The 22,262-nt window shown below is 53.4% G+C and overlaps 2 protein-coding genes across 3 annotated transcripts in view; one reads left to right on the top strand and one right to left on the bottom strand.

The window, feature by feature from the left end:
* The window catches only part of NCAPD3 (non-SMC condensin II complex subunit D3), a 41,440-nt gene extending 39,958 nt beyond the window's left edge, over positions 1-1,482 (top strand). For both annotated transcript variants that reach the window (XM_064173072.1, XM_064173071.1), the window contains 3 exons: positions 788-864; positions 966-1,026; positions 1,392-1,482. In XM_064173072.1, the coding sequence (XP_064029142.1) occupies positions 788-864; positions 966-1,010 (122 nt within the window). In that variant the 3' untranslated portion in view covers positions 1,011-1,026; positions 1,392-1,482. The remainder of the gene's footprint in view (positions 1-787; positions 865-965; positions 1,027-1,391) is intronic.
* Positions 1,483-5,910: 4,428 nt separating this feature from the next.
* JAM3 (junctional adhesion molecule 3) overlaps positions 5,911-22,262 on the bottom strand; it is a 28,531-nt gene continuing 12,179 nt past the window's right edge. The window contains 10 exon segments of the mRNA XM_064173085.1: positions 5,911-6,757; positions 8,029-8,083; positions 10,050-10,179; positions 11,177-11,225; positions 11,227-11,277; positions 11,613-11,809; positions 12,895-13,046; positions 13,373-13,484; positions 14,381-14,402; positions 14,404-14,447. Of these exon segments, the coding sequence (XP_064029155.1) occupies positions 6,722-6,757; positions 8,029-8,083; positions 10,050-10,179; positions 11,177-11,225; positions 11,227-11,277; positions 11,613-11,809; positions 12,895-13,046; positions 13,373-13,484; positions 14,381-14,402; positions 14,404-14,447 (848 nt within the window). The 3' untranslated portion in view covers positions 5,911-6,721.

Raw genomic sequence — 22,262 nt, forward strand, 5'->3', positions numbered from 1 at the left:
GGCTGCAGGCAGCTCCTCACAGAACGCTGCTCAGGTCCTGTGCCAGTCTGCAGGGCCCTCCTGTTCTGAGTGGGCAAAGCAACTGCTCTGAGATTAACCTATTGTTGGGCGAGAGGGCAAAGCTTCTGTGGAAGCTGTGGACCCCCCACCCAGGGCAGCACAAGGAGCTGCATGACTGAGGTCATGCACAGAGCAGGTGTGCATCTGGAGCAGGAAGCTGGTGAGCACATGAGGCTCAGCAGCACTGAGGCTGGATGAGACGCTGAGGATCTCCCCTAGGGGGACAGGCTGAAACGTGGAGAAGAGAAGGCTCTGGGAGAACTTAGAGTAGTCTTCCAGTACCTGAAGGGGCTAAAAAAGAGCTGGGGAGGGACTTCTGACAAGGGCTGGAAGAGACAGGACAAGGGACAATGATTTGGTGCTGGGAGAGCAGAGATTGAGACTTGAAGAGGAGGAAGAAATTCTTGACAGTGACGGTGGGGAGACCCTGGCACAGGTTGCCCAGGGAGGTTGTGGATGTCCCCTCCCTGGAGGTGTTTGAAGCCAGGTTGGATGAGGCCTTGAGCAACCTGTGCTGGTGGGAGGTGTCCCTTCCCCTGGCAGGGAACTGAATGATCTTTAAGGTCCCTTCCAACCCAAATCCTTCTGTGATCTGTTGTGCTGAAAAACAGGGCTGTGTGCTCTTGCAATTAACTGGATGCTCTTCCTCTGTAACACTGAAGTGCCCTGAGACAGTGCCCTCTGGCCATGTCACAAGCTGACTGCTAATATGTGCCTCTTCTTTCAGAGACCATTCATGACTTAACTTTTGGTGCTGGGTCAGTTACATCAGCCAGATGCACACACCAGGCTCAGTTTCTCCAGGCAAGTGACTTTTGTGGTTCTAATTTGGGGGGAGGAAGGAACCCCCAAATCATCCAGACTGTGGCCTTTTTTTAATATGAAAATATCTGCATTATTTGCAGGGAAGAAAGAGGCTGAGGAGCAGCAAAGAGAGATTATCTGTTTGACATCACCAGAGAAACCGTGAGTTCAGTGCGAGAAAAGCAGCTGAAAGGGCTGCAAGAAAGCAGAGGGACTCTTGACAAGGGCTGGAAGTGACAGATGAGGGAAATGGCTTTGAGCTGGGAGAGGGGAGGTTGAGACTAGGGAGGAGAGTGTGGGTGGGGGAGACACTGGCACAGGCTGCCCAGGGAGACTGTGGATGTCCCCTCCCTGGTGGTGTCCAGGGCCAGGCTGGATGAGGCCTTGAGCAACCTGTGCCAGGGGGAAGTGTCCCAGCCTGTGGCAGGGTGGGTTGGAAGTGGATGACCTTTTAAGGTCCCATCCAACCCCAACCATTTGATGAAAACCTGAAGTGCTTCAAAACAAATGGTTCTGCTTCCTCCCAGCCTGAGCAAGCTCCAGGAGTGGAAAGTGGAGTCCCCAGTGAGGAAAAGCAGCAACCACCATGGCCCTTTGAGACGGTCCCAGCGCAGAGCTCCACTGAAACCAGAGAACTGAGCCTTTGCTTGGACTTTATTGTACAGGAGCAGCCTGGTCCCTGCAGTCTGTCCTCTGCGGTGAGAAATCACTGCAGGCACACATCCTTATCGACTCTGCTTTGGTTTTCAGGTGGGAGTGTCTAGAATATGGGCACACAAAGCCTCTATTAACATGTGTGTGTTATAAGCTGCTGCTGCTGGCCGAGCTCTCTGGAGTACCAAGCTGCAGTATAAAGGCAGCCTTGCACTTCATTCCCAGGATGTATAATTTGTCCATTTGGGGAAGTCAAGAGCATAATTTTGCCACGAGCTTAGCAATAAATGCAACTTAGCTTGGCAGGGAAGTGAGTGGTTTAGCTTATTCACTCCATCCCTCATTGTCCCTCTTGGTTTTATTCTCAAGCTGCTTTGATTTCAACAGAGGTAAAGCAGCTTGGCACTGCCACACCCCTAAATCTGCTAATTGCACACTGCATCACCTCTTATTTGGTGTGCAGGCTCCTGTGTGTGTGAGCAGCCTTGAGGGTCTTTTATATGGAATATTTCCATTCCTTCACTGTGTTATTTCCAACTATTAACATTTTATGAAAATAAATGGTTAGAGAATTAATTCCACCCCCAGCTTCTCCCCTTTTTCTTCATCTGACAGAGAAATGGTTTGTTTATTTTTTTTCTCTCAATGGATTTCTACAGCCTCTAAGTTTCTTCTGCTAGGTTGCTGCTACCTTTGGGGCACTCAGTTCAGTTTCTGTTGGGCCCAGCAGCCAGGCTCTTGCTTGGCTGCGAGGAGAATGTGGTTAGCTCACTAAAATCAAGGTGGGTAAGTCACATAGAATCAGTCAGGGCTGGAAGGGACCACGAGGATCATCCAGTCCCAATCCTTCCTGCCATGGCCAGGGACACCTCACACTAGATCAGGCTGTGCAGAGCCTCATCCAGCCTGGCCTGAAACACCTCCAGGGATGAGGCTTCCACCACCTCCCTGGGCAACCCCTCCCAGGCTCTCACCACCCTCATACTGAAGAACTTCTTCCTCACATCCAGTCTGACTCTCCCCATTTCCAGCTTTGTTCCATCCCCTCCAGTCCTATCACTCCCTGACAGCCTAAAAAGTCCCTCCCCAGCTTTCTTGTAGCCCCCTTCAGATACACACACACACACACACACACACACAGTATCACCAAGGTTGGAAGAGACCTCACAGATCATCAAGTCCAACCCTTTACCACAGTGCCCAAGGCTAGACCATGGCACCAAGTGCCACATCCAACCTTGCCTTGAACTGCCCCAGGGACGACGACTCCACCACCACAAGAAGGTCACCTGGAAGCCTTCTCTCCAGACTGAACAGCCCCAACTGCCTCAGTCTCTCCTCACAGCAGAGCAGCTCCAGCCCTCTGCTCATCCTCGTGGCCCTTCTGGACACATTCCAGCACCTCCACAGCCCTCTTGTAATTGGCTCCAGACCCACTCCAGGTGGGGTCTCAGCAGTGCAGAGCTTTGTCCCTGTACAGATAACTTACCACAAACCAGAGTTGTTTGGCTTGGAAAAAGCCCTCTGAGATCACTGAGTCCAACCATCAACCCCACACCACCATGGCTGTTTAAACCATGTCCCCAAGCACCACCACACATTCCCTGAGCAGCTAAAGGGCTCCGAGTGGTGGGATGTGACCATTCCTGGGCCTCTGGGGCCATGTGAACCTCACTGAACTTTCCCCACTCTTAGCTTCTATTCCAGAACTCCTGCCCCAGATTTCACTGGAACTGGGATCTCTTTTATTCGTGCTGCTTTGTCCTGCTCAGGCACGAGCAGGTTCTTCTGCACAAGTGGGAACAAAGAGTGTGCTTTTGCCACAGCCCTTCCAGGGGCATTTCCCTCCTGTATTGGCATCTCCCAAGCTGCCCTCACTTCCCCCTTCTCTTTGAGGCCTGGAGAGAGTTTCAGGTGAGGTTAAGCTTTTTTTCTCCGAAGCCAAGAGGTGGGGCCAGGGGTTGTGTGCAGTGGCTTTGGCTTCAACCAGGGCTGCTTATGGCCACGTTTATTTGGTGCCTTCTCTCCTGCATTAAAATCAGAGGTCTTGTCCAGCCAAAACTGATTTGAAGATTGACTCCAGCCTGCAACCCAACACCACTCTGGCCCAAGTGCCACGGCCACAACCTTTCTTGAACACCTCCAGGGCTGGGGACTCTGCCACCTCCCTGGGCAATTCCAGTGAAATCCAGGGGAAACAGGCTTGGCTTAGCTGCTTGGAATGGTACATTGGAGTAGTTTATTTCCTAACTTGTGCCTTTCTACTTTTCCTTCTGTCCTCCAGCAGCTCTGAGATGAGCACTGTAAATGTTCCATCTGCCTCCTCTAGAGGAGAACCAGAGTAGGCTGATGGCCAAGAATAAAACTGATTAACAGCCACAGACCTTGGACTTCTGTAACCTTCAGCACACAGCAGGTACAGGAGTGCTCTGTCACAGAAGCCTCTTCCTCATTTCACTGAAGTGTGGAGAAGCCCTCAGTGTGGTGGCTCTTTAAACCCCCCAGACCCAACAGAAAGCCCTCTGCAAGAAGGCTTTATAGCTTGGTATTTATCTAAACATTCTTGGCCAGGTTAAAACATCACTACTGGTACAGACCTGGATCTTACAACGAGCTCATTGCTCAGGCCTGGTGAGCTGTAGCAGGGCCTCATCTCCCCTCCTTTCCTCTAGAGCCACCACTGTCACAGTTTTAGCACTCCCACTGAAGTTGGATTCTCAGCCTGCTGTGTCCTCACAGGAAGGCTGCCTTTGGCTCCTGGTGAGACTGCAGATTATGATCCCATAGTGTCCAGATCTACTCTGGTTCAACCCCCTTTCCTTTCTCTCCCTTCTTACAGACATCCTAAAAGCAGCCCAGAAAAGGAGTAGTAGATACAGAGAAGGGGCAGAGGAAAGTCAGCTTGCTCCTGCCAGGGTAAGCGCAGGCAGCGTGCAGCAGTGAGCAGCACCGTGGGGCTTGCTTGGAGAGCCTGTCTTAAGGAGGTAACATCGTGTAGCAGTGGTGATGTCCAAGTTACACAGAGAACATTTGCTTATTGCTGCCCCATCCTTGGTTTTACTTTGATTAGCAAAAGGAGAAGGGGTAACACTTTGCTCAGGCAAGACAAATGCAGCACTGGCAGGTCCAGCGAGGCCCCGAGGAAAGAAAGGAGATCAATGCACAACACCAAGGGAAAAAAACCAACACTGACAGTCCAAGTCATCGAGTATCCAAAATACTGTATACAGGAAAAGTTAAGACAACTCCATTGCTATTGGAAATACAAGAAGACTACCTTCTGCTACATTAAAAAACGTTTCTTAGACCACAGCACAGGCCTCCTGCTGCAGGCTGAGGTCGCCCCCATGCTGTCCAACGCTCCCAGCTCCTGCGTTCCTAGTCGAGAAGGGCTTCCACTCGGAGAATCCCAGCCTGGTTAGGGGGTGGAAGAAACCTCTGGAGCTCATCTGGCTGTGCATGTCCCTTGCTAATGCAGAGTCACCCAGATCAGGTCCCACAGGAGCGCAGCGTCCAGGCGGGTTTGGAATCTCTCCAGAGAAGGAGACTCCACAGCCGCTCCAGGCACTGCTCCTTCTAAAGCCAAGAGATTTGTTTTCTTTCTTTTACCAGCCAGAGAAAAGTTGCCCCTTGGCACGTTCTTTAGTGCTTTTGTACTGAGCTTTTGCTTCCCTAGCTCCAGAAGCAGTTGCCTTGGCTATGCAGTTTAAACCTGTAAGGCTGCCAGTAGCTGTCGTCCCCCTGTTAGTGCTTTAGGGAGCCTGCAGAGGGCTAGCACACGTTAAAGTCACTCTGCCACTTTGCTGGAACTGAATCCAAAACCCAGCCCTGGATATTTCTTGCAACAACGAAATACAAAGTGTTGGTCACTGGCAAGAAAAGTACAATTTTTGTATATATCTATAAAAAGAGTTGGTAAGCTCCTGCCCTAAATTTACAAAAACTATCCCTGAGTGACTGTTCTGTGTCTGGAAAGACCTCTGGTGACAAGGGCACTGCTGAAGCGAGCTCTGAGAGGCAGGAGATGCTTGTTTCACCTGCACTTTGCTGTGACACTTGGCAGTAACACTGATATGCTCTGGCAGTGCCATTCGAGAGCAACACCTGAGCTCCTCCTTCTAGCTTGAAAAAAACTCTCATAGAAAAATAGCTCCACTGCCTCAGCCCTGCTGGCATCACCTCTGCACCTCACATAGAAACGTTACCTTTTTTCTACAGTAATCAAAATAGAGCTTTGCAAAATATCTGAGAAGGGGGGGGGGGGGGGATAAATGGAGCTTAAAAAAACAACCTTGAAGCTACCTCAGTACCTTTTTCTGGCACTCTCAGCCCAGGAACAGTATTTGGGCTTTAATTTTCCTGAAGAGGATGTCTCAGCTCTGGGTTCTCTGCCTCCCCCCCCCCCCCTCAAAAGCCTCTTGCTAAGCCTGCAGGAGGCCAAGGCTGGCTTTCTGCAGATTAGAGTGGGGTTACCTGCACGCAATGAAGCAGTGGACAGAAGCCTGCTGCTGCCTGGGGGTCAGGTTAGGTGAAGCAGCAGCCAGGTTTGGGTAAGGTTTATGGCAAAGGGCTGAGAAGGTTTAGTTGTGTGGCCACCCAGGTCCCCCCCACCTTTCTTTTAATGCACAGCAGCAAGGTCAAAAGAGCAAAGACAATCACAAATGTGTAAAAAGTCACCAGCCAGGCCTGGGCACCAAGCTGCTGAGAGGAAGACTCCCTCAGCTCAATCTCACTCCTTGAAGTCCACCTAGAGCTGTATCAGCACCTGTGGGGTTCTGCCTGCTGGTAATATCTACCACTGCTGAAAACATCTGTAACATCTGCTGGCCATCTGCCGCGCCTTTGCCTGGCGCTGCTCCACTGGCAGCCTTGCGTGTCATGGCCATGTCCCTGCAGCACAAAGAGAAGGCAAAGTCCACAGACTTCCACAGCACAGCCTCTTGGGGAGTATTAAATTGCTGCTTTAGTCCAAGGAGAGGTTTAGGTGATCCTGTGCTGTCTCCAGGAGGCAGGGGAGATGCAAAGTTGGGCAGTGAGGAGTTACTTGAAACTTTGGCAAAGTAAAACAAAAGAGCCAGAGCTGTCGAGTGGTCTGTGTGCTCCAAACGCTTCCAAGCACTTTCATCCTTTGCTCTTGCTTTGAGTTCCTGGAGGAGGTATTTTCACACTTGATTTTGCTGGTTTGCAGGATTCCTTTGGAGTCTTAGATAACAAATGAAGACTTGTGTCTGAAGTCGCCCTGCAACAAAAGAGTTCAGAGATTCAGAGTGGTTTTGGGCAGGAAGAGACCTAAACATCAGAGGGCTGAGGCTCAGGAGGAGAGGACAGGCTCTGCTCACTGCTCCCTGGGATGGGACAAGCAGCAATGGATGGAAGCTGCAGCACAGGAGGTTCAGCTCAGCACAAGGGGCAACTTCTTGACTGGAAGGGTCCCAGAGCCCTGGCACAGGCTGCCCAGAGAGGCTGTGGAGTCTCCTTCTGTGGAGCTTCTCCAGGCCTGTCTGGATGTGTTCCTGTGTGCCCTGAGCTAGATTGGGTGGTCCTGCTCTGGCAGGGAAGGTTAGATTCAATCTCTTTGGGTTCTTTCCAACCCTGACGTCTGTGATCCTGTTCCAGCCCTCCCCTGCTCTTTGTATGCCTGCCCTGTCCAGTGTTCAGGAGGAAGGAGTGGCAGAGCAGGCAGTTTTGCAGGCAGCAGCAACTGCATCACTTCTGGTGTAGATGTTTGGCTCAGGAATGGGTTTCCAGACCCAAACTCTGCCCTTCAGAGGCATTTCATAGGATCACTGAACCGGTTTGGGTTGGAAGGGACCTTAAAGCTCATCCAGTTCCAGCTCCCTGCCATGGACCCTTTGCCCACCAGCAGCAGGTTGCTCAAAGGCTTCAATCCATCTCCAGGGAGGGAGCATCCACAACCTCCTGGGCAACCTGTGCCAGTGTCACAGGCACCTCTGTATTCTGCTACCCCCAAAGGTAGATCCCATCTGTATGCCTTCCAGCACCGTCCCTCTGGCACCACTTTCCAGCTGGTAAGGGCTGGGAGCCACCAGTCAGACTCGTCAGATGCTCTTTCTGCCACTGTCCTTACTTACCAGGGACTTTCTCATTCCCTCTCCAGTATCTCTGCTAAGAGGGAGAGGCTTTTTCTGATCTTCAGCTTAGTGATCTATTCAAATCCCAAAATGCAAATTCTCCTGTAAAAGCATCATGGCCTGCCCACTTAATCCAATGAATCTCATCCTAAGGGGGTCAGGCCAGCAGCTCTCAGCAGAGCACAGCAGAGCTGTGGCTTGATGGCTCTTGGCAACAGTCACTTAAGGCAACTTAAACTCCTCATCATTTCCAAGGAAATGACTCAGCTTTCACCCTTCTGTTTTCTTCGCTCTCTTCTGCATCCCTCTGAGTGATGCCCACTCCACGCAAGGCTGCAGGCCCTAAAAAAGCTGGGAGGCCTCTGCCCACCCTCCTCCTCCCCTGACAAGGAGATGGTAAATGCAAATCGTTTGTTACCTCATCATCTGTCCGGATATAGTTAACACCATCAGGCTTTGCTGGAGTCTTGTAGCTGAAAGAAAAGAACAGCTCTCGTTTCTGGGACAAAGACTGCAGGAGTTTGGGGGGAGGTGCTGAGGGATGGCAGTGAGGAGGAAGAGTTGAAAGGCAGATGAAAAGCAGCAGCTCATTGCTGGGGTGACAGAGCTGTGCTTATTGCAGCATCCACCCTGCCTAGTGGTTCCTTCCTAAGCTCCCCTTCTGCAGAAGGCATAAAGATGCTGGATGCTTCCACAAGACCAGCTCTGGGCTCTCCAGCCCTGCTCCCTCCTGCATGGTTTCCTGTGGCAAATGAGAGAGATCACTTGAAGCCCTCCCTGCCTTTCTCCCTTCAGTTCCAAGGAGGCTCCACTCGTTTGCAGTCCCCGTGGGAAGGCAGAGTTCATGCAGTGCTGTCGAGTCCAGCGAGTGCCAGCCCTCAGCTGCGCCTCAGTAGGGTGTTTGGAGCATCTGCTGAAACCCAACCCCAAGTGAACAATGTGAAAACACAGAAGAGGCCTCTGAAAAACAACATTTGCCAGGAACAAACCTCTCTGGCGAGCAGCTTGGGGCTTACATACATTATCTCCTCTGCAGCTTCTGTGAGGACACCAGGGCCTGTTTCTGATGCTAATGCTGCTGGGTTTCATGTTTCCTGTGCATTCTGCAGTGCCTGGATCCAATCCCAAATGGCGGTTCCCACCACCAGTGACATTTCCTGCAGACAGCCAATTCTTCTGCATATATTTGCCATGCATGTCCTGATGCTTTCAGCTAATTGTGCAGCGAGCTCTGTTCAGTAAAGTGTTAGCTCTCATCGTGCCAACAGCACAGCAGCTGCTGGACAAACACCTGCAGGCTTTCAGTGGTGCTGATCCCTTCTTCCTATGCAAACATGAGGAGGATATGTTGGTATGCTGCAGGGACAGGATGGCATCCAGAAGGACCCGGACAAGCTGGAGAGGTGGGCCCCAGGGAAGCTCATAAGATCAACAAGACCAAGTACAGGATCCTGAATCTGGGTCAGAACAATCCTCCTCATCAATCCAGGCTGGGGAATGAGGATAGAAAGCAGCCCTGTGGAAGAGGACTTGGAGGTTCTGGTGGATGAGAAGCTAGAGAGGAGGCAGCAATAGGGCACTGGCAGCCCAGAGGGCCAAGGGCAGCCTGGGCTGCATCCAAAGCAGCATGCCAGAGGTGGGGAAAGGGGATTCCTGCCCCTCTGCTCTGCTGAGACCTCACCTGGAGCACTGCATCCAGCTCTGGAGCCCTCAATACAGGAAGGACATGGAGCTGATGGAGTGGGGCCCAGAGGAGGGCCATAAAAAATGACCATGGGGGAGCAACTCTGCTACAAAGACAGGCTGAAGGAGCTGGGGGGTTCAGCCTAGAGAAGAGGAGGCTCCAGGGAGACCTTGGAGCAGCCTTCCAGTATCTGAAGGGACTACAGGAGAGCTGGGGAGGGACTTGTGACAAGGGCTGGGAGTGACAGGACAAGGGACAAGGGTTTGAAATGAGAGCAGAGCAGATTTAGATTGGATGTGAGGAACAAGTTCTGCACCATGAGGGTGCTGGAACACTGCAACAGGTTTCCCAGGGAGGTAGCTGAGGGCCCTATTCCCTGGAGATATTCAAAGTCAGGCTCAACAAGGTTTGAGCAACCTGATCTAGTAGAAGATGTCCTTGCTCAGGGCAGGGGTGTTGGACTGGATGACTTTCTGGAGGTCCCTTCCAAGCCAAACCATTCTAGGGCTCAATATTAAGGCACAGCTTTCACTCCTCTGACTGCTCTGGGTAGCAACCACCACGCTCTCCCTTAAGCAAATCAACCTCGGCCACGGTGTGGGACATGAAGTTGGGAACTGGATGCTTCAGGAGCTGGGTTTGCCTGTAGTCCTGGTAGGGAACAGCGAGGAAATGTCTGAGCCAGGCACTGGAAGTCATTGTAGCCACCAATGTGTTGTGGAACTTGTGCAAGAACACATTGAACCCCAACTTACCTTTCCCCACTCTCTTTGCTGTTTGCAAAGTAACCTCTCCTGTAGGCACAGCAGATCCCAAGAGTGATGAGCACCAAAACTGCCAGGACCACCAGGGACTCCACCAATGATCCACCAATATTGAGGTCATCTGGCAAAGAGAGAAACCATCATTCCCTATGTCTTTAAGGCAGAATCACTAAAGGGCCTGAAGCTATGCCAGGGGAGGGTTAGGTTGGAGATGAGGAAGAATTTATTTGCTGCAAGAGTGGCCAGAGGTTGGCACAGGCTGCCCAGGGAGGTGGTGGAGTCACCACTCCAAGAAAGGTGTGGCCATGGCACATGGGGACTTGTTTAATGGCCATGGTGGCGTTGGGTTGCTGGCTGGACGGATGATCTTAGAGAGCTTTTCCAGCCCCCAACAACTCTGTGATTCTATGATGCAATATTCCAGCCTTACACACACTGAAGTCCAACTTAACTATTCCAAGCAAAGCCAAATAATTCAGATCAGGGAGATCCCTTTTTCCAAGGGTGAATCTTTTTCTTCCTGTGTTGGGAAGAAATTAGGAAAGACTGAAAGCTTCTTTCCCTGTAGTGATAACAGTTTTGCTGCCCCCAACTCAAGGACATTGAACTGCTAGAGCAGGGCCAGAGGGGGCCACCAAGACAATCAGAGGGCTGTCTCCTACAGGCACAGGCTGGGAGAGTTGGGGCTGATCAGCCTGGAGAAGGAGAGAGCTCCAGAGAGACCTCAGAGCAGCCTTCCAGTATCTGAGAAAGAGCTACAGGAGGCTGGGGGAGGGACTTTCAGTAAGGTCTTGGAGTGACAGAGGAGGGGTAATGGCTTGAGCTGAATGGGGGAGAGTGAGAGTGGAGATGAGGATAGAAATTCCTGAGAGTGTGGGTCAGGAGACACTGGCACGAGGGTTGCACAGGGGAGGCTGTGGATGTGCCCTCCCTGGAGCTGTTCAAGGCCAGGCTGGATGAGGCCTTGAGCAGCCTGGGCTGGTGGAAGGTGTCCCTGCCCATGGCAGGGGGTTGGAGCTGAATGAACTTTAGAGTCTCTTCCAGCCCAAAACCATTCTGTGGTTCTATGACTCCCTTCACCAGGACTGACACAAACTGAAGTGTGCAGAGCCACTCACAGACTTCCATCTCCTGCTCCTCACACTTGGCAAAGCCAGCATCGTTGGTAGGCTATGCAGGAGTAGCGACCTGTGTCCCCTTTGTGCACGGCATGGAACACCTGGGGAGGAGAAAGGCAGTGAGAGCCAGGAGGCGCTGCCCGAGGCTGTCATCATGCATAACCCGCTCCAGTAAGCTTCACAGTGGCCTGGAGACATCTTCCCTTCCCTCCCCCTAAACGGACAAGTGGTGATAGCAGCCACTGACCCCAAGCAGCCAGCCTCTGCTTCCCTCTTGACTCTCCCCCTCCCAACTCACCCCGGATCCTACCACACCGCCATTCCCCACAGGGCACCTGCCTTGAAGGCCATGCAGTGACTTTTGTCCTTCGAAAGCAACCTCAAAAAACAACCTTTTCAACAAAACAAGGCTGGGTGGTGTCTGTAAGGGCATTACCAGAGTGCCTGTGCTGGGGTTCAAGGTGTAGGAGGAATTGTGGTGCTTGGACTTGGTGTCCGGCGGTAAGGGCTCGCTGTTGCGGTACCAGCTGTAGGTGGGCCTGGGTACCCCTCGCTCTCGTGGCAGTGCAGAGAGGGCTGTCTTGCCAACGGGCACAGCTTTGGGCATCAGTGCACCTAGAGTCATTGGCTTCACTGTAGGGGAGAGACAAACAATGCAAGTGACACTGCTGACTGCAAAACAAAACGTCCCTGAAGTGTGGTCTGAGGTGGCAAAACTGCCCCAAATTTCCAGCTGGTTTTAAATCACAGAACCACAGAATGAAGCAGTTGGAAAGACCCTCTGAGACTATTGAGTCCAACCTATCACCTAACTCCTCTAGTCAACTAACCCCTGGCACCAAGTGCCTCATGCAGCCTCCTCTTAAGCACCTCAGGGATGGGGACTCCACACCTCCCCAGGCAGCCCATTCCAATGCAATCACCTCTTGCTGTGGAGAACTTCTTTGTTACATCCAGCCTGGCACAGCTGAGGCTGTGTCCTCTCTTTCTATTGCCTGATGCTAGGGAGAAGAGAACAACCTCCAGCTGGCTGCGTACAGTACTGGAGCCCAACACAAGCAGGACATGGACACTGTTTGAGTCAGTCCAGAGGAGGTCACCAAGACCCTCAGAAGGCTGCAGCAGCTCTACCCTGAAAACAGGCTGAGAGAGTTGGGGGCTCTGCAGCCTGAAGAGGAGGTTTTCAGGAGAGCTTGGAGTGGCTTTCCAGATCTGAAGGGGGCTGCAGGAGGTCTGGGGGAGAGACTGTGACAAGGGTCTGGTAATGACAGCAGGAGGAGGAATGGGTTTGAAGTGGCCAGAGGGGAGATGAAAGTGGATGTTAGGAAGAAGTTGTTTGCAGTGAGGGGTGGTGAGACACTGGCACAGACTGCCAGGGGATGTTCAGGGACCAGGTTGGCTGAGGCCTTAAGTGACCTGTTCTAGTGGAATGTGTCCCTGCCTATGGCAGGGATTTGACTGCTGAGCTTTGAGGTCCCTTCCAACCTAAACCATTCTGTGATTCTGGCTCCAGCCTCCTTGGCAGGGAGCTGTAGAGAGCAATGAGATCTCCTCTCAGTCTCCTCTTTCCCCCAGGCTGAACACCCCTCAGTTCCCTCAGCTGCTGCTCCCCAGCCTTGTTCTCCAGACCCTTCCCCGGTTCGTGGCCAACTGTGGCACAGCCCCAGCCTGCCTGTGCGTGGGCAGTGCTTGCAGAGCCATTTGGCTTTCAGCAGCACCTTGGACTGTCAGCTGGATGTTGATCTCGTCGATGGTTTTGGTGTCAGCAGGGGGCAGCCACTCGCAGCGGTACGTGGCGGTGTCCATCCTGGTGGTGTTCTTAATCACCAGTGAGGTCCTGCTCAGGATTTCTGCACGAGTTCAAAGTCTCCTGACAGGAGAGAGAGAGAGAGACAAAGAGAGAAAACCCTCAGGGTAGTCACACGGATTATTTTAGGCATCTGAATTAAGCAATTGATCTTGGAACAAGGCCAGGCTGGATGGGACTTGAGCAGCCTGGGCCAGGTGGGAGGTGTCCCTGCCCAATGCATGGGGGGCTGGAACTGGATGATCTTGAAGGTCCCTTCCAACCCAAAACCATTCTGTGCTTCTATGCTTAACAAAGCAGCAGAAGGTCCTGCCTCTTACAGCCTTGTTTGGCCTCAGCTGTGTTGCTCTGAGCGCTGCTTTGGGGAGTCAGAACCAGAATCTCCATACCCGCATTTTATTGTCAAGAACACATAAGAGGTTTCTCCATCTTGGATCTTCTTCACTCCATCCTGGGATCTGGTGTTACAGTGTGATTTAATGATGCAGGAGAGCTCAACACCTGGCAGGGGAAATCAAGGGAGGTCCAGGTTAAGAGGTAGGCAGCTGTACTTTAATCTGTCTTGCACAGAGTTTTATTGGAGATGCTGCCCGCAAAGCCAACCCTTCTCTTCATCTGCCTCAAAAACAGAAACACTGCTGGGGTTCCAGAGCTGCTGGGAAGATGGATTTGGGCCAGCAAAAATAATAGCCCAGCAGATATCATGCATGGAGAGAAATGAACACATTGTTCTCTCCGGGCTCTGACTTATGACAAACAGGACCTCCTGCCACAGCTGAGTCCACGGCACCGTCTCGCTGCTAACCACAGCCTGTGACGTGGTGCAGGGGATGCAGAACCTCCCTGGGTGGTGTCCTGGCAATGGACTAGGGTCTGGGCTGGCCTGGGGGCTAAACGCAGCAAACCCACTCCCTTTGACCCTGTGTCCCCCTCCAGCTCTCCACAGAAGAGGGCACTCCAGCAGGGCTGAGAGGTGCCTTACAGTGCCACCCTGCAGCGGGGCTGAGAAGCATCCCAGCTGCCCCCGCAGGCGTTCACTGCAAGGCCACTGCCTCGCCTCCTTTTGGGACCCAGTTCAACAAAGCACTTAGGCAGGACACTGCAGTGCCAGGGGCTCGCAGGGGACTTCAATAAACCATTTCCATCCAGTGCTCTGCTGCACAGGAGACAACAGCCACGTTCCTAAGTGCTTGCCCAGGTCTGGGGCTCCGGGGAGCCTGCCTCCAGCAAACCAGGCACCATGCACAGTAAGCATCATTTTCCCCCGATTGGGGCACAATAAGCATGAGTTTCCCTGGTTTGGGGGCACAATAAGCAGGAAGTTTCCCACTTTTGGGCATAATAATCCTGTCTTTGTTCTCCTCCTCCAGGGCAGCAAGCCCACCCCCAGCACTTACTCTGGAATTCCTGCACCACAGGGTTTGGTGTTGCTGGATGTCAGCTCCACAGCCAAGAGCCTGCAGCCTGGGAAAACAAACAGAAGGTAATAAGAAATAGCAGAGCTCAGAAGTCACCCAGCTGGGAACACTCTGCCTGCTGAGAGGCTCTTCTCAGCCAGGCAACCAGGGTTGACCTCCCAGAGGAAAACCTGCTCCCAGTGAACCCCAGGTCCAGCAGCCCTGAGTGTATTGAGGAGCTGTGGTGGGAAATACAGGAAAGGCACCATGAGGGTGCTGGAGCCCTGGAGCAGGCTGCTCAGAGAGGTTGTGGAGCCTCCTTCTCTGGAGACTCTAAAGATCTATCTGCATGGTTTCCTCTGTGCCCTTCTTCTGTGCCCTGCCCTGGGTGATCCTGCTTTGGGGATTGGACTGGATAATCTGGAAAAGGGTCTGCAGAGACCTTAGAGCAGCCTTCCAGTATCTGAAGGAGCTACAGGAGAGCTGGGGGAGGGGCTTGCTACAAGGGCTGGGAATGACAGATGGAGGGGCAATGGCTTTGAGCTGGGAGAGGGGAGAATTGAGAGTGGAGGGGAGAAAGAAATTCTTTCCAGTGAGGGTGGGGAGGAGACTGGCACAGGGTGCCCAGGGATGTGGTTAAGGCTCTGTCCTTGGAGACATTCAAGATCAGACTTGCTGTGACCCTGGGCATCCTGCTCCCGCTGGAGGGTGTCCCCTGCTGAGTGCAGGGGGATTGGACAAGATGCCCTTTGAGATCCCTTCCAACCTAATGCAGTCTTTGACTGGTTATTTTTGTGGCTGAATTTGATGGTCAGCAGACAGGAAGCAGAGCAGCCTCCAGAGTGCCAGTTCCCCTCCTAGAAGATGACAGGTGCCAGGCCTCTGGCACACACTGACTACATCCTCAAGTGTTTTGAGGGCACAGAGGCAATGTCAAATGCAAGGGCATGGAATCTGGAGAAAGACTGATTCAGGAGGAACCTGAGCTCAGCTCTTTGGGCCGAGTCCCAGCCAGACTGGCACTGGCACAGAACCAAGGGCAGAGCTGGGAGGGACCCTCTGGAGATCATCGAGTCTAACCCCCTGCCAAGGCAGGATCACCTAGAGAAGGTCACACAGGAACACATCCAGTGGGGGGTTTGGCAAGGCTCCAGAGATGGAGGCTTGGAGACAAAAGCTCAGCCATGCAGTGCTGCAAAGCATCCTTATGTGACAAGCTGTGTCCCCTTTGCTGTGCTCCTTGCGCTGAGCAGCCAAGATGTGCCATTTTCCCTCTTTCAGTTGTTAGCTTGGCTTCAAACAGCTCTGTCTGTTTCTGCTGGACAAACAGAAGGCTGCTGAAAGCCAAGGGAGGGTGCCCACTGACTTGCTTGGGCATCAAATCAAACAGCAAGCCTCAGAGGCTTGAGCAGAGCTGTACCTGCAGGTTCAGGCTGTCTTGCTCAGAGTGAAAAGGTTCTAACAAACCTGAGGTGGCTTGAAATTGTGCAGGGAAGAGTCACTTTGGAGAGGAGGAACAACTTTTTTTCTGCAAGAGTGGTCAGGGATTGGCACAGGCTGCCCAAGGAGGTGGTGGAGTCCCCATCCCAAGAAAGGGTGTGGCCATGGCACTTGGGTCTAGTGGCCACGGTGGTGCTGGGTGGCTGGTTGGACAGGATGATCTCAGAGGGCTTTTCCCAACCCAGACAATTCTGAGTCTATGAATCAAAAGCAGCAAAGGCAGCTGAAGGGAGCTATGGAGAAGGAAAAGCTCTTCAGCATCATGACAGAGAGCTGCAAACTCTCTGCATTGCCCTTCGGGGTGGGAAGCTTTTGGACAGAGAGAGCCTGGACAATGCATGGGGAAATGCCTCTGGTGTGGAGTGGCTCAGACTGCAGGGCAGCAGTCAGAGAACCACCAAGAGCTGCAAAGTTTCTCCCACTGAAAGCTGAAGGGGCTGGAACACCTAAAATCCCTTCAGCACTTAGGAACTGCTCCCTGCCAACTCTTGTCCCTCATTGTTTTCCTGGGTGCTGAGGCGTTCCTCAGGCTCCCATTGCTTCTGCCCCAAAGAGAGCAGAAGAGAGAGAGGAGAGAGCTGGAGAGTGGTCAGGGGCTGAGATGAGCTGCACAGGGGAGGTGGCTGGAGTCACCCACCCTGGGTGTGTTTCAGGGTGGGTTTTGTGTGCTGCTTGGGGGCTAGGGTTTAAGGTGAATCTTGTAGAGGAGGGTTCTAGGTTGGACTTGGTGCTCCTGAAGGGGCTTTGCCAGCCTGCCTGTGTCTGTGACTCTGTGCCCATCATGCAGCCACATGGTAATGTGGTCTGAAGTACCTTCTACTGCAGCTACAGATCAGCTGAGCTGGGCAGGCAGTAACCCCCCAGGGGTCGTGCTGTTCTGCAGGAGTTATGACTCAGGGAGCACTCCTCCCAGGACACTGAGGATCCATCACGCTCCAGACCCATCTCATTTCTCACAGCCCTTCTCAGCACTAAACACAGAGGAACTTAGCTCCAGCCCTCAGGGCACCAAGCAGAATGTCAGCAAATCTGAGACAGAAGCTGAGTCCTCGGAGACTGTGGAGAGGCTCTGGCACTATCCCTCTATTGCCTGTGGCAGAGATCAATGTGGCTGCCGGAGCCACTGCTGGGCCAGGCTCAGTCTGCCTGTGGCTTGGAGGAGGCTGCAGGCAGGCAGGCTCTAAATTGCTCCGGAGGGAGCCACCCAAACCATGGAGGGTGAGCGTGGAGCAGGAGCTGCACCTCTGCAGCCTTGTTGACACTACTTCGGGGTTGCCCTTGTTCACCAGAGTGCCTGGGGCGGGGGGGAATCAGCAGCCAGACCCAGCTGTTAGCAACTCTCCCGTTGGAGCCAGGGCACCCCCTGCTGGCACACATCTCCCCGCTGTTGGCAAGGTGTTTCTTTGGTGGCCACACTTAGGGCTGTAAAATCATCACTAGAGGCAACCACACCACCTTCTAAAAGTATTCCAAAGGTGTTCTCTCAGCCCTCTTTCATCCTGGTGCAAACAGGCAGCAAAAGGGTTTCTGTTATAAAGTAAATCCCCCTCAAAAGCCTCTGTGCCCAGGAGCTGGAGAGCAGCCTGGCACAGACATGGATTCCTTTCCAGAGCACCCATCACAGCATGTTAGGGGTTGGAAGGCAGCTCTGGAGGTCCTTGAGTCCGATTCCCTGCCAAGGCAGGATCACCTAGGGAAGCTCACACAGGGAGCCAGGCTGAACCTTGAGCAGCTGGGCTGGTGGAAGGTGTCCCATGCCCATGGCAGGGGGTTGGAACTGATGGGCTTTAAGATCCTTTCCAACCCAGTCGATGAGTCCTATGGGACACAGCCAGGCAGGGTTTGAATGGCTCCAGGGATGGGAAGCTCTACCACAGTCTGGGCAGCCTGCTCCAGTCCCCTTCAGTTCAAGAAGTTCATCCTCATCTTTAGACAGAGCCTCTTGTGCTCGGCTTTGTGCCCATTACCTGCCTGTCCTGGCCCTGGGCCCACTGGTCCCATCCTCCTGACACCCACCCTTAAGTATTGATCAGCACTGATGAGAACCCCTCCTATAAAAAAAAAGCCCCACCTGTCAGTCTGTCCTCCCCAAAGATGTCACCATGCCCATGCCAGCCATGCCACAACAGAGGCACCTCCCAGCTCTGTATATGCCACAGTCCCAGTACCTTCCAGCTCTGTGCTGCTGCTCAGCCAGACAGATGGTTGGATCCCAAATGCCATCAGTTCTCCAAAATAGAATCCAGGACAAGGGGGGGCAGTGAAGCTCTAGCAGGCTTCTATGGCACTTCTTACAGCTAAAGAGCTCCAGCCCATGCCTGTCTCTGTGACTCATGGTAGCTGAATCACTTCAAAATGCTACACCTGACACTGCAGCTTCAGAAAGATTTTGCAGCTTTGTAGACAGCTCTGCTGTGTAAACCTCCTCCCTGTGCGGGGTTTGAACTCAAGCCTGACCTTCCATCTCCTCCCTTCCCCAGGCTCTCTTGGAAGCCTCTAAGAAGAAATCTGAAGAGGAGGGTGGAGTCTTCCTGTCCGGATTCGTTCCCGTGCGACCTGGGCCCTGGGTGATGCTGCTTTGGCACGGGGGGAGTTGGACTGCCTGATCCTTCCAACCCCAACTCTCTGTGAGTCTGCATGCTCCCTTCATCACCTGGGGCTGTAAGGACCCAGCCGAGGTACTAAAGGACCGCCAGGAGAAACATGGCGAGTCGAGGTGGCGCAACCCTCTGCTGCAGCGGGTCCGGCGCTGCCGCCCCCCGCGGTACCGGCCGGGGGATTCTAATTAATGCACTGTCAGGCGCAGGCAGCACAAAAGCTTGCAGCTGTATTTATAACACCTGCCACTAAAGCAACCAAAATATGCCTTGCTTGAGGGTTCCATCATCGCTCAGCCTTTGCTCGATTTGCAATTCAAAGCAGCATCCAAGCCGTGCGGGACGCCGCTGGGAGCCGCACAGCCTTGCGAGGCGCCTCGGCTCGCTGGGTGCTTGCTCCGCGCCACGGGAGGAGCTGCGCCTGGGTGTTGGAAACAGCAGCTGAGCTCTCCGCAGGCCTGCACGCTGAGAGCATCCCTCCTCAGGACTGCCGGTAGCAGCTAAAGAGCTGGAGACAAGCACAGCTGAGGGGAGCAGCGCAGCGGGCAGGAGAGGAGCTGTGTTTGAAGGGCAGCCTGGATGCCCCCAGCGCTGGCCTTGCCTTGGAAGTGCTGTGCATGCCGCAGGGAGGAAGCTGACTGCTACACGTATGAGAAGCCTCCAGAGGAAGCCACTCACTGCTGGGGACTGGGTCAAACACGGCAGGGAGAGGTCAAGCTTCTGCCCTTGCTTATTCAGAGGAAATCGCCACCAGCTCTAACTTCCAGAAGCATCTGCACCTCTGAATCATACAGAACGGTTTAGGTTGGGAGGGACCTCAAAGATCATTCAGTCCCAATCCCCCACCATAGGCAGGGACACCTCCCACTGGCACAGGTTGCTCAAGGCCTCATCAAACCTGGTTCTGAACACTTCCAGGGAAGTTGTAGAGAGCACAGAAGCACAAAATGTGATCAAAAGATCTTTGATCACATCCTGTGCTCCACAAACTCCCTGGGCAACCTGTGCCAGTGTCTCACCACCCTCACTCTAAAGAACTTCTTCCTTACATCCAGTTTCAATCTCCCCTCTGCCACTTCAAACCCATTCCTCCTCCTGTCATTCCCAGATCTTGTCAATAGTCCTTCCCCAGCCCTCCTGGAGCCCCCTTCTGACCCTGCAAGGCCACTCCAAGGTCTCCTGGAAGCCTTCTCTTCTCCAGGCTGCACAGCCCCAACTCTCTCAGCCTGTCCTCAGGTAGAGCTGCTGCAGCCCTCTGAGCATCTTTGTGGCCTCCTCTGCACTGGCTCAAACACTTCCATGTCCTGCTTGTGCTGGGGGCTCCAGAGCTGCACACAGGGCTCCAGGTGGGGTCTCACCCTCTTGTCTCTCTGTGCTTCATCCTCTTTACTCTCCCTCCTCTCTATCCCCAGTGCATCCCACTGCAAATCCACAACACAACTGGTGCCAGTGTAGACAAGGTGGTGGTGGGTGGGCAACATGGCATGACACAGGAATGAGGTGGCAAAAAATGCCTAACCCACTGCTAAGGGTTTTCTGGGTGTTTTTGTCCAACTGTCCTTTGCCTGGAGCTTTGGGGATAGGAACTGGACCTAAGTGCATCTGTGACATGCAAAGACTGAATTTATAAAGGGTGCATAAATAGAATCATGGAATTGCTTTGGCTGGAGAAGACCTCTGAGGTCATCCAGTCCAACCACCCACCCAACACCACCGTGGCCACTAAACCATGTCCCCAGGTGCCACGGCCACAAGTTTCTTGGGATAGTAACTCCACCACCTCCCTGGGCAGCCTGTGCCCATCTCTGACCACTCTTGCAGCAAGGAAATTCTTCCTAATCTCTAAGCAAACCCTCCCCTGGCACAGTTTCAGCCCATTTCTTCTTGTTCTATCACCTGCTACCAGGGAGAGGAGACCAACCCCCACCTCCCTCCAACCTCCTTTGAGGGAGTTGTAGAAAGCAAAACTTTCAACCCTTGCTTCCAGTCCAAGGAGCTGGCTGCATGTTTGCTCTGCCATGCAAGCTGCAGGTGAAAAGCCCTTCTGGGAGCAGGCAGAAGGACCAGGCAGGTCAAGGAATCAGAGCGAGCTCTGTACCTCACTCCCATTCGTTTTCCATGGCACCTCCTCAAGGGACCACGGAGCTAAGGCTGGCTGAGGGGTGGGCTGCCCTGCTGGAGAACAATGTAGATGTGCAGCCAGAGATTAGTGAACAAAAGCTGAGGAGTGTCTCTGCTCAAATTAAGTACCAGATGGACCTGGGCTGTGTGGGAGCTGATAACAGCTCTAAAAAGGCCAGCAGCAGGCTGTGGCCAGCCCACCCCGGGAAAAACCCACTCGGTCGTAAATCCTCTGGGCTGTTGCAGCTGCCTGTGCTAGTGAGGCTTTATTTTTACCTAAACCAGCAGGTTTATTTTAGATGCATGGCTTGCACTGCTCAGTGAGCAGGGCGCCAGCTCTCTGCTAGACACCTGCCGACAGCAGAGAGCTGCCGCCCGGGCAGGGAACACGGAGCAGAACTAAGCCAGAGGAGGCAAACCTGGCAGTCCAGAGCACTGTTTGGCAGCCCACAAGCTTCTGGCTTTGGCTCCTCTCCTCACGCAGGTAGCTGACTGATGGCACTGGGTTCTTCTGAGATGCTAGCAGTAAGGGAGCCTCTGGTGCTCTGTGCAGGATGGGGACCACACAGGAATAAGCTGTGTGGAAGACCTTTGAGCATTTGTCCAGAGAAGGGCAACAAAGCTGGGGGAGGGTCTGGAGAACAGGGCTGGGGAGGAGCAGCTGAGGGAGCTGGGGGGGTTTAGTCTGGACAAAAAGAGGCCGAGGAGAGACTTCATTGCTCTACAGCTCCCTGTAGGAGTGAGGTGGGGGTTAGGCTCTTCTCCCTTATGCCAGGTGATAGAAGGAGAGGAAATGCTTTAAGTTGGGCTGGGGGAGTCTTAGTCTGGAGATGAGGAACAATTTCTTTGCTGCCAGAGTGGTCAGGGAGTGGCACAGGCTGCCCAGGGAGGTGGTGATGGCTTCCCAAAGTTTAGTTTCATCACACTGGGCTGCAACTGCAGGCAGAGTGCCCCAGACCCCATCCCACAGGGGTTTCTGGAGGGGAGAATGTCACAACCCTTGGGAGCTGTTTTGCTCCTGGCATTGCAGGGTGGTTAGAGATGAGGTGTTAAGGCTCTGCCCATCTGCACCTTCACAAAACCAAGGCAGGATCAGATTTGCACACCCCCCACTTAGGTGCAAGTGAGGAGGAGGAGTCACGAGCCACACTGCACAGCTGTCTGAACAAGAAGAGTTGAAGACTGTTCATGGTCTGAGCTCTTGGCTGGACATGCTGAGCTTGGACCTAGTCCACCAGCAGGTTCTCAAGCTCTGCTCTCTCTAAGGACTCAATGATCTCTGCAGGTCTCTTCCAGCTTCTGATGTTCTGTGGCGCTGTAAGGGAGCACAGAGGCTTTAGGAGAGAGACAGAGCTGAGCTGATGGCTGGCAACAGGCTGAAGAACCTGGCACTCCTGGCACTCCTGGCCCACCTGGCACTCCTGGCCCATCCTATTGAGCTGCACGAAAAGCCATCTGCTCTGCTGAGATCTCACCTGCAGGGCTGTCCACCTATGCATCCCCAACACAGAAGGGCCATGACCTGCTGGAGAGGGTCTGGAGGAGGCCAAGATGATCAGAGGGTTGGAGAACCTCTGCTGTGGGGACAGGCTGGGAAGTTGGGGCTGTTCAGCCTGGAGAAGAGTCCTGGGACACCTCAGAGTATCATTTCCATACCTGAAGGG

This window comes from Pogoniulus pusillus, chromosome 38 (genome assembly GCF_015220805.1).
Source record: "Pogoniulus pusillus isolate bPogPus1 chromosome 38, bPogPus1.pri, whole genome shotgun sequence".
Taxonomy (NCBI): domain Eukaryota; kingdom Metazoa; phylum Chordata; class Aves; order Piciformes; family Lybiidae; genus Pogoniulus; species Pogoniulus pusillus.